At 41.4% G+C, this 12,375-nt stretch overlaps 1 protein-coding gene across 2 annotated transcripts in view; it reads right to left on the bottom strand.

The window, feature by feature from the left end:
• Positions 1-2,912: 2,912 nt before the first annotated feature.
• The window catches only part of CEP120 (centrosomal protein 120), a 68,867-nt gene continuing 59,404 nt past the window's right edge, over positions 2,913-12,375 (bottom strand). The window contains exons 20-22 of one of the 2 annotated variants that reach the window (XM_084778808.1): positions 9,418-9,563; positions 4,412-4,669; positions 2,913-3,111 (exon numbers count right to left, since the gene is read on the bottom strand). In XM_084778808.1, the coding sequence (XP_084634934.1) occupies positions 4,435-4,669; positions 9,418-9,563 (381 nt within the window). In that variant the 3' untranslated portion in view covers positions 2,913-3,111; positions 4,412-4,434. Of the gene's footprint in view, positions 3,112-3,980; positions 4,670-9,417; positions 9,564-12,375 lie in introns of those variants that run through there. The other variant, XM_084778807.1, reaches the window with a different exon arrangement.

Here is a 12,375-nt window from a genome sequence, read left to right as displayed (position 1 = left end):
GTTTTCAAGTCCTAAGTAAAAGGAATTGCAGATCCTATTCAACATCCCAACCCACATCACTGTGTCAGTTAAGAAGATCACCAAGCAACAAGAGGTCTTTACCCTCAACTAAAAGATACTACAGCTAACGCGGGCACCTAGTAATGAACAGGAAAATTCTCACCCAAATTCATGTCTAAGGTCTGGACTGCCTACTAAGTTTAAAAAGCAGTGCTTTCTTTTTTGCTTTATTGTTACTTTGTTTTTCTTTTCTCTTTTTTTCCGTTCGATCTTTTTTTTTTTTTTTTTTTTTTTTCAAAGAGAGGGTTCCTCTATGTAGCCTTGGCTGTCCTGGACTCACTTTGTAGACTAGGCTGGTCAGGCATGGTGGTACACATCTTTAATCCCAGCACTTGGGAGGCAGAGGCAGGCAGATTGCTATGAGGTCAAGGCCAGCCTGGTCTACAAAGGGAGTCTAGGACAGCCAAGCCTACATAGAGAAACCCTGTCTCAAAAAACAAAACAAACAAACAAACAAACAAATAAAAACCCAAAACAAAACAGAAAAACAAACAACAACAACAAAAGGTTTTACTTTGTTTTTCTTAAGGACAACAGGTCTTTAATACTGTACAATAGGAGTTTCTCAGTTTCAAAATCCTTCAAATTCATCTTTACAGCACAGGATTTTGTGTCCAGAGGTTCTATAAACATGTATGAAGGGCTGGCTTTGCAGGTGACACTTGGGCACAGATCATTCAGTCTGGGAGAGGTATATATGAAGGTAGGAAAAACTTGTAGCTCATATTTCTCAACTGGTGTAAAACATACAACACAAGCTTAGCATTTCAAGCATTTTATCGTGTCATCCTATGGCTCCCGAGCACTGGGATTAAAGGCATGCACTGTATCTATGACTTTAAAAAACAAAAAACTTTGGTTTTTTTTTTATAACCAAACTAACAAATAGAATCCCTTAACTTCAATAAAGTGGCAGCCAGTCACGCCACGGTCCTAAGCCCACCAGCCAGGCCTGGGGATCCTGCATTTTAACAGGCAAACCACACACGATTGGATCTTTATTCACCCTCACATGGACTTAGCAAATGTAGTCCCCTTCAGTACGTGAGGCTTGCCCCCATGGATCCAACTGTAGATCAAATACCCTGAGCAGCGTTGCATCTGGGCTGCACACATGTGGAGTTTTCTTTCATTGTTCATTTCACGGTGTAGACTAACAACTAATTACACGGTGCTTAACTGTATCAGGGAATATATCTTTTACACGTGAGCTGAGCACACGGGAAGTTGTGTGACAGCTGGATGTGAACACACCACTTTATACAAGGAACTGGAGTCTTAACAGATTCTGGCATCAGCCTGGCTCCTGGAACAATCACCCATGGACAATAAGGAGTAACTGACTGGGTCTCTCTCTCTCTCTCTCTGAGACCCTACACACGGCAAGAACTACATGAGTTTTGGCATCTAGCAGAAAATAAGACAGACCTGGTCTCTGCCCTCCCGGGACTTAAGCTTCTGCCTGACTATGCTTCACATAACCCACAGACGAAAGCACAGGAAGCATGCCATGCTGGTCCCCAGCGGTGGCTCACACATGCCTTATCCCTAGTCTGGTTCCAGCAGCAGGGTGGCGCTCAACACCGATATCAAGAATATTATCTTATTTGTACTAGTTATGGTCAATATTTAGATGATGGATAAAAGAATAGCTGCACCTAGTCTTATGCCAGCCTTCTGGATGCTTCTACATCAGTTCAAGATCTGATAGTGACCTATACTAAAGGAACTACTTATATAAAGTTTACACTTTAGGTTTGCATATAGCTTTAAATTTTAGATATTAAGTGTTGGATTCCCTTTTGTGAAATATCTACATGAGGCACATCCTGAGGCAGAAATCAGATTAGTGGTTACCTGGGTCAGCACAGAGGAAAACGAATAATAATTGCATTGTACAGATGTTTCTTTTTGGGTCACAAAAGTACCTTAAATAGTGATGATGCTGGCATAATCTTGTAAACATACAAAGCCTTGGTATTATATACTTTAAAATAATTTTATGTGGCATATGAAATTTACCAAGCCATGTTAGGGGCATTGGATAAAGGTGCTTTCTGTATAAGCCTGCCAACCTGAGTTCAACCCCATGGAAAGGCATAGGGAGTAACTGACTCTATAGTTGTCCTCTGGCCGCACACACGCTTCACAGCCCACACCGTGTATTGTACCACACACATATCATGCAAACACACGCTTATTACATTTTTAAAGTTTAAAAAAAAATCAAGTGAGGCAAGCCAGATGCAATGGTAGTGAGACCATACCTTAAAAGTCCGAATGTGGCTACCAGAGTCCTTCCTACAAGCTCTACTGACCAGGCCAGTCCACTCTCAATACACACAATAGACAATAACACAAATACACAACACACAAAACAGACATACAATAAATGCTGGAGAAGCCATAACTCCTATTCAGTGTCTGACCAGGGCAGTAAGTAGAGAAAAATCACAGAGTGTCACTGCCTCTGTACAGAGCTCCAGTACATCCTTAAGCCACGCCCACACACCCAACCCAACTGCTTCAATGGGATAGCCCTGTAAAGGGATTCTTGGTGTATACACAGTGCTGGCTTTACTTTGCAGACACGATGCACCTCACCATGTATCATCTTTAGAAGTGAAAACTCAGACTACAGAGACAGGTCCTTAGCTGCTGCAGTTGCACCCACACACTCACTAATTTGACGGGTGATGCTGATGGAGTGAAAAGCTGATATTTCAGCTTTACCTCACTTGAAGACACTGAAAATGTGCACTGGGAGCACCTGGCAAAACCAGAAATACAGGGAGAGGCCAGCATCTCACACACTCCATTTATAAACAAAAAGAGACCACAGAACTCAAGGATGCACATAGTTAGGATTTTATTTGTCAAATTACAGTAGCTCAAAGACAGCTTTCTGGAAGGCAAAGCACACATGCATTTTTGGAGTTTTTTCCATTTACTCTACGGCCCCCTCTAGTGTTTGAAAAGCTCCAGGCCTCACAGGATGCAGGAGGAGGAACCAGAGTTGGGCCAGGACCTTTTTGCTCCAATAATGTGTCACTAAGAAAAAAAGAAGAAGAAGAAAAAACCAGGAATATGTGACCATAATTCATATTTCTAATCTCTGCTATGATTATCTGTCTCATCACCCTTGAATCTAGTAACCTTTCTGTTATTTACTGCTGGGTTACCTTTAGAAGACTTTGTTAATTAAAGAAAGGAAGCATATGATGCCTATAGAGGTTTTAATTTCACAAACAAGAAATATATGTAATAAACATTACCATATAACCTACTGAGCATGTGTTGAAGTTACTGGTAATTTACTTACTTGCTGAAGTATACACTTAAATCTGTTATATTTGGGAATCAGAATTTTAAACTTTGTATGTTTTAAGACCCCACCTGCATGGGATTTGCTGGTCAACCTGTTCAGTGTCAAGTGGAGATGGTGGTAATTGCGCCATGAGGATGGAGGTGGATCCAGGCAGGGCGGGGTAAAGGAACTCTGGAGGTGTCAGGGCGTGCTGAGCAAACTCAGCCCTGACTTTCAGGTGCCTTGGAAGAGACTGAGTGTAGAGGGGGTGACAAATAGTTCAGCTTCACTTAGTGTTTTCCGCTAATGTCTGCTCTGAGGCTGCACTGGCTGAGTGTTGCCACCACTGAGAGATAAAGGCCATCCATCATTTCATCAATAGCAAGCATCATACAGTCGTGATCTGGAGACTGACCGAGCAAGCTATTACCACATAGTCTTAACGTGGAGTATGATAAAATTTGGAATTCTATTGTTCTTAAACTTAATCTGCATAAACTGTATTTAAACAAATGACTAATTTGTTCCCCAATGTGCCATACAGCTTCTCTGCCTGAGAATGCTTTATTTTCAAGTTGTCATCTGCAAATATCACAAGTTAAGGGAGAAAGACTGGTCATTATAAAATGCTTTTTTAATAAAAGTCTATATTTATAATTGGCTTCAACATGAAGATATTTACAGTCAAAGGGAACAGGACATACTATGTTTAAAGTGCAACACATACTCTTTTGACTCAACATGAAAAATCATATAGCTGGAAATGACGGTGGCCTGTTCTCCTAGAACAAATTGTGAAGGCTGTTTTTAAAGTCATACACCAAATTTTAAACTGAGGAACACTGAAAAGTCATTTTAAATGAGCATATAAAATACAATTACAAATGAAACCAGCATAAGAGGTAGCACAAGTATAATCAAATAAATACTATATACAGTAACATAAAATTCAGCTTATAAAAAATTAAAAAGAGCATTCCAAAATAGCCATTTTCCTTGCTTTTGAGGATTTCACAAAAAAAGTAAAATCCAGATCTAGGGTACCTGGAAAGATTTCCCAAATGATATTAGTTACTGGCACTGTTTTTTGCCAAAACCTCTCTGATCTGCCGGTCGAGCTCGCTTATTATCCGGTCTTCATGGTTGTATACACCCGTTCTCATCAAAGTGTCCCTTTCTTCTATCAGCCGCGTCAGGTAGTCATCCAGGCCTTCTTCCAGCGCGGAGCTCCAAGGGCTGCCCTGTTTCCCACTAGCAATCTCTTTGTAGTCCTCGTACTGTTTCTGTTCTTGTTGCCTTAACCTGAGAAATCAAGAGCAAATGCCACTCCAGCAGACTATTTTGATTTTTTTAATAGCACTAAAGACAATTCAGAAGTTTCACTATTGTTTTCAGGAAGAAAACCAAAACCAACAATTATCACCTGATAGAAGTGATACATTTATAAAAACACAAGCTGTTTTTGTACTTACAGAATGCATGAAAACCCTAAGTTTCATGTGTAACATGCCCTTAAGCCCAGCACATGGGAGGGAGAGGCAGGAAGATGACAAACTCCAAGCCAGCTGGGTTATAAAACAAAATAATTTCAAACACAAAAGCCAGTGAGACAGCACCTGTCACTTAACAAACAAACAAACAAAACACAAACCACAAAAACCATAGAAACTCTGAAGCTGTATAAAGAAGACAGGTAGTTGTGGGCCACCTGATATTGGTGCTAGGAACCAAACTCGGGTCCTCTGGAAGACCAGTATATACTCTTAACCATTGAACCATGTCTCCAGCCCTAAGTTTGGTTTTATGTATGTATGTATGTATGTATTCATTCATTCATTCATTCAAGACAGGGTTTCTCTGTGTAATAATAGCCTTGGCTGTCCTGGATTCACTTTGTAGACCAGGCTAGCCTCGAACTCAGAGATCCGCCTGCTTCTGCCTCTCTGAGTGTTGGGATTATAGGTGGGCGTTACCATGCCCGGCTTAGCCCTAAGTGTTTTAGTGACACCAAAAATGCAATGCTTTGTCCTACTTTTTCACTTTTATCACATCTAATTTTGCAAGTCTTGATTTGTGTGTCTTCTGGTCACACTTTTTCTGACCTCACTGAGCAGATGCAGTTTGGGCATTCCAATATTTCAAACAGAATACGTTTGGCCACTGTTGCCGTGAAAATGGAGGAGTGGTAACAAGGTTACTAGCAGTGAAACTATGAACCCTGTGATGGGACATTTTAAGATTAACTTCAGGTCTCTAAAAACTAGTTACAATTCTGAGACTAAATGTGCACCCCGATCAGGAGAGAGGAAGCAGCAGAACAGGACACCTGGTCGCAGACAGTGCACCTTACGGCACTAAACAGTTTCATTTGCTCCAGTGGTTCTGGAACACAAACCTACAATTCTTTAAAAAAGAGAAATGGACACTAAAGTGCACAGCTAAAGAGGGAGTCAAGTGTCTTCATTTGTTCTTAGGGGAAAATGACAGTAGTGAGGAGCACTGTGTGCTGAGACCTCGGTGGGACTCACACAAATGAAGTGTAGCTACACATCCGATTTCCCACTGAACTCAGATGAGTAAGAAGTGATTTCTGGTTAGTTTCCTTTACTCTAATGTGTGTGTATGTGTCTGTGTGTGTGTGTGTGTGTGTGTGTGTATGAGAGAGAGCGAGAGAGTGCGCACGCATAGGCACATGTTTGCATGTCAAAGTAGATGTGCAGAGGGCAGAGGCCAACTTCAGGTGTTGGTCCTCCTTCCCGTGTTGAGACAGAACTTCCCTGTTGTTCTGTGCTGTGTGCCAGGCTAGCTGACCTGCAGGCTTCTGGGGGTTCTCTCATCTCCTCCCATTTCCCTGCAGGCGCAGGAGCATTGGTATTACTTATGTGCACTATTGTGAATTCTTTTCTTGTATTCTTGGGATTCAAGCTCAGGTCCAAATGCTTGCAGGTCAAACACTTTTTTATATTTTGAGTCACCTCCCTTCCTCCTCTATGTTAATTATTAGAGCTAACTAGGATGAAGGGACCTTCTAAACAAATTCATGATCCATGGTGCCAAACTATATACCAACAGGTCTAATTATGTCCCTTTTAGAATTACCTAGTTATGTAAGAAGGAAAAAATATAATTTTATACAAGTAATGACCCCTATCAAGTATTTACTGAAACTGTCATCATCATAATAGAATATTTACACTTGGTAGCTAAGGAAGCTCTCAGAATTCCAACAGCAAACTTTGCTAACATGCCTGACAAAAGCTGTGTGCGCCACTTACTTGCTTCCTGCCTCAGAACCCACAGGACTCTTGTTAGAAAGTTCCTTGTTGTATAAGCTCAGTTTGCCTCTTAATCCTCTTAATGCTTTTTGTTTTTCTACCCAAGAGGAGAGAAGCCTACTTCCTTTCAGTATGGCTGTCCTCCAAATATTTTCATACAGCTATTTACCCCTTTCCCAAGGGCTTGCTTCTCCATGGTCATTGTATCTCCAGGCTCCTAACTGTTTAGCTGCCATGACACATCATGTTTAGCTGGCATAGTCCCACTGCACTGAAGATGCTAGCCACCTGACTTCCTTTAAAGGATGTCACACACTGGTGAGAAGCCCAGAGACTTCTGAGTACAAACACGTGCCTCTGACTGTCATCAGTGGCACCAAGTCTTTGGCAGCAGAGCCACAATGCTAAGGACAGCCATGGCCTCTCTGTGTGGACTGCTTTCCATGTCTTTCCTATCACATGGTGACTTTTCCGCAACTGACACAGAGGACATAATATATCCGATCTCCCTGTTTCTGTTCTGAGTCATGATGCATGAAGATAGTATGTAGACGCACTGTGTATGGTTCACAGTTTGGTAGCACCTTTGACCTTCCTTTAAGCAGCCAAGTGATGTGAGCACATAGCAGTGTCCAGTTTCTGTGCTCTCCAGGCAGCAATGTTGGAAAGGGATCATGTTCTAACTCACTGTTTCATGGTTTCCAAGTGTGCAATGTTGCAGACACCAAATATTTGTTGAAAACTCTACCAAAGAGATTTTAACACTGTTTTATTTTGTTTTACATATCAAGCCTGTGCTTCCATTGACATTATTTAATACTTGAAAGTATGTTTTTGTGAGACTACTTGAGGATAACTGTTAATAAAGATTAAAGGGAACTCAGAATTAATACATAAGAAAATTTGAATTTAGTTGTTCATATCAGTAATACAATAACTCAAATTAAGTCCTATTGTACCAAGAATTGTTTTAAATGGTTTATGTGCCTTTTTTAAAACTGCAAGCAACTCATTCTTCACCTCTGTGCTACCCTGGCTGAGGTGTAGTGTTGTTTTCTCCTTTACCCCAACACCAAGCATTACATGTTAGGAGTCACTAAGCAGCAGACATAAACAAAGCAGCGGCATCCTGCCCTGTGCATGGCTCTTTCTGTGGTTTCAACTAACCCGCAGTACACTGTGGTCCAAAAGCATTAGAAGAAAAATGCCCCAAATAAGTAATTCCAGAGTTTTAGAGTTCATGCCCTTCTGAGTAATGTGCTGGACTCTTGGGATGTCCAGTAGATCTGGCCTGGTCATCATCATCTTTTTCGAGCTGTATCTGTCACCTGCCTGTTTGTCTCAGCTGTCAGATGGACTACCATGGCACCGAGGGCAAGTGCTCAAATAACCGGTCATAGTGTCCCACTCACCTATCAGGGACCATGTCATCACGAGAAGGATGAGCACAAGGTATTTTGACAGAGGCCCAATGTTCATATAACTTTTATTACAGTAGAGTGTTTAATTGTTTAATTTTATTATAAACTCTATCATATAGGAGCATACATAGGAGAACACAGTAAATACAGTGTTTAAGGCTCTGCTATTTGAGTGTCTTCTATGCAGTATTTTAGATAGTGATTTTGGAAGGAAAACTTTTCTGACTTCATTTATTCAAGAGACAGCACATTTTTAAAGGGCAGAGCACACTTACTAGGTTTGGGCTGCCGGAGCAAAATAGGACAGACTAGGTAGCTCAAAGAATGACTTATGCTTCTAGCATGTTCAAGATCAGGGTGCTAGCATGGTCCACCTTTTCCACTGTCCTCACATAAGAAGGCAAAGAAAAGGAGCATGTTCTCAGATGGTGCAGCACTAATCCCCATGTCAGAGCCCCACTTCCTCACGTCCTCTTCACCTGCCGGCTACAGACTCCATCTCCAAATACTCTCATATTGAAGGTTGGGGCTTCCAGGAGAGCATGGTCCAGTTCACGCACATCCGTGTCTATCTGATAGTCTATGGTGGCTCCATGTATAAAAATATGCAGTGACAACATAATGTAGGTCCAGAGCTCAACCAGATTAAAAGAACTTAGACCTTCACTGAATAATGTCAACTATAAAGGTCGTCTCTAGGTCACGATTAAGGGCTAAAAATGCACTACTATCATTCCCTTCAGCAAACATATATTTGGCAACCAAAGTGTTGTAAGCTTGGATGGTGTTGTCCATGTATGAAAACACATGACCCATACCTTCCAAGATGTGATGTCATATGAAACATTTTAAAGGAGCTGGATAGCTGGTTAAATGTGCTTGCTGCTCTTCTTCTAGAAGACCTGAGTTCAATTCCCAGCACCCATTTGGGTGGCTCACAATTGCCTCTAACTCCAGCTCCAGGGAAACTAACAACTTTACTAGCTTCCATAGGCACCCGCACAATGGCAGAAACATACATAGACACAGACATAACACATAAATAAAAGTAATAAAAGCAAATCTTTAAAACATGAAACAATTTAAACAGCACTGTGCTATGTGTTAAATACTGCTTTGGTAAGCAAGGATGGATGTCTTCTTTTGCCTATCAACTTGCAGGTCATACAAAAATGAACCTTATTCTTTTAATGTGCTTTATATCATATCAACACAAACATGTGCATGTGTGTATCTGTTTTACCAATCTTTGAATGGTCTGACCCCATACCCTCCTTGGTTCGGGGAGGACCAAGTTAAAAGGCTACGTGTTTGACCTATGTTGGTGAGAGAAGGAATCGTCTAAGGACGGCACCTGTTCAGTTCATTCCTTATATCCAGCAGTTCCTGTCGCTCCGTTCTCACTGTGTCCTTCTCCTCGGCAGCCATGTATCGCAGCCGCATCTGTTCCAGCTCCTCTTGCTGTTTTTTAAGTCGAGCCATTTGACTTTCTTGCTCCCTCTTAAAAGAAACAAAGAAGCTGCCATGTGACACTGGGAACACACCCATTGCATATGACTTGGACTTTTGATTGCAGGACAGTATTTGGGACAGAATGGTACGCTGCCAATTGTGGACCAGATGAAATTTAGAAATGCCCAACTTTTCTCCCAATTATCTTTTTTAATCCCCGCCCCCTCTATGATGAAGATATTCCATGACTTATAAGAGAGACTCTTGTCATGACAAACAGTGCTGCAGTAACACTTCCTATTATGACTATGTAACATGGAGCCTCCAAGTCCACCCATGTATTTCTACAAACAGTGCTATTCTTTCTTTAGGGCAGAACTTCAAAAGGCACAGCAGAGCCAACAGGTGGCATCTTCTGTGCCTGTGTTGCTCATTGCTGTTTTGAGATAGGATATCACTTGGTAGCCCTGACTGGCCTGGAACTCAAAGACATCTGCCTGCTTCTGCCTCCTGAGTCATGGGATTAAAGGTATGTGCTGCCATGCCCAGTTCATATTTTTCCTAAGTAAATTATTTTCTGATTATAGCCAATAAAAAATTGGCCAAACACAAGGGATATTTTGCTAAATTGTTACAATGTGAGCCACTCACATAACTACCATCCAGGTAATGAGGAGGTTACCATACTTCTGAGCCTGTTTCCCCATTCCCCCAGGCACTAACTCACACTTTCCAGAGGGAATCACTACCCCAACTGCAACACAGTTAAATGCTCATCATTCTGAATTCTGTGTGGAACTGTGAAGTCCAAATTACTCTGTATTGGACTTCTTCCACTTAACACTGACTTGAGGGTCATTTGTTCTGAGTTCATCGCTCACAGTAATGCACAGCCTTCCACTCAACTAACAGGCAGTTTATGCACTGCTGAGGGCCATTTGGGCAGCTTCCAACTTCACAGTGTAAATACTAGCAACGTTAAGGCAATTGTGCATGTCTTCTGCACACATCTGGATGCATGTCACCTGGCTCTGTACCTGAGACTGAAGCTGCTGTGTCAGAAAGCACAACAGCAGGGTCAGGAAACACGGCCTAGCTGTGTGCATGTAGACCATCACTGAAGAGTCACTATGGAAGTCCTTGGACCCTTTATTTTTGACCAGCTCTTGATGATTTTTTTTTCTTAACAGTTCTGACAGACCACAGTGGTCTGTCTTGATTTTATTTTGCACTTTCCCCAAAACGACGTTTCAACTTTATACATTTTAATAGCACTTAGATATGCTTATCTATAAAGTTCTTATGAATCTTTTCTTATTGGTATTTCATTTCAAAAAGAAACTGCTTCTTGGTACAGACAACCCCAGAACACTTGGCAAACTTAGTTACTTCCCATAGGGTATCTATGCACACTTCTTGGTTTTCTAAGTACAAGTGACTCCTAAATTAGCTTTTCACTTTCAATGCTATATGAGACATGTTCGGTACTTGTGTTGGGGGGAGTTACTCCCCTCAATCTCAGGATCATGAGTGCACTGTGCTGCAAAGCTGTGATGTTGGCCAGTAATGTACGTAACATATAGACTTACAGTATTTTCAGCTTTTGGTGAGTTGTCCATTGAGGGCGTTTGTACATCAATGCCCTCCAAGGAGAACAGAAATCTCATTCTCTCTCTGCTCTCTCTTCAGTGCACCATTCCGTCTACCCCCTTTGCTCGCTCTACCTTATGACACCAGGAACACTTAGAGCATAAGGTCAGAAGAAAAACAGAGTTTTAGGGGGGAACCTCAAAATTTTAAGAAAGATTTTTGTAGGCTTAATGTGCACATTTATTATTAAATTAAGAAATGTTGGTCAGGCATGGTGATGCACGCCTTTAATCCCAGCACTTGGGAGGCAGAGGTAGGCGGATCGCGGTGAGTTCGAGGCCAGCCTGGTCTACAGAGCAAGACCTGAACAGACAAGGCTACAGAGAGAAACCCTGTCTCAAAAAACCAAAAAAAAAAAAAAAAAAAAAAAAAAAAAAAAAAAGCTCTTGATTCTTGATTTACTATATATTACCATGAATGCCTGTAGATTCTTTCTATATCTATTCATTGATCTTATGACTTTCCTCCTGGAATGCTTTGTTTTGTTTTGTTTTGTTTTTCTTGAGACAGGGTTTCTGTGTAGTCTTGGCTGTCCTGGACTCACTGTGTAGACCAGGCTGGCCTCGAACTCACAGCGATCCGCCTGCCTCTGCCTCCCGAGTGCTGGGATTAAAGGCATCCGCCACCACGCCCAGCTCTTATTTTCTTTTTAAAGTCAGGGTTTCTCTACTTAGTCCTGGCTGTCCTGGAATTCCCTATATAGATCCAGCTAGTCTTGAATTCACATACATCTGCCTGCCTATGCCTCCAGAGTGCTAGGATTAAAGGTGTGCCCCACCATGCCCTCCCCTCATGTACTGTTTTTAAGGTAGTAAATAACCACCTTGATTAGTGAGCAACCTAGGGTATGGCCCTTCCAGGTTTTGTACGTGTTTGAGACTGACTGACTAGATATCCTCTTGTAATTTCTTTATTACTGAGTCTATAGATTAATTTTAGGATTTAGAATCATGGTTATTATGCTGTTTTCTTATAATTATTATTTTTAAGTAGTCTGTGGGGTTAAGGTTAGTTCTTCCTACACTGTTCACTTAAATCCACATGTTTGAGCCAAGCTTGTTTTCTGTATACACTATCCATTACAATTTGTCTAAGTGCTGTACAATTATTTAATTCTTGAATCACTTTTGTAGGTGATCCATTCACTTACCCCTATTTGTAGCATCCCAATCTTATCACATGCAGGAAGGCTCTGGAGTCCTCTCTCCCC

This window comes from Acomys minous (assembly GCF_964271855.1).
Source record: "Acomys minous genome assembly, chromosome: 4".
Lineage (NCBI taxonomy): Eukaryota > Metazoa > Chordata > Mammalia > Rodentia > Muridae > Acomys > Acomys minous.
This window is presented reverse-complemented; position numbering and strand designations above follow the sequence as displayed.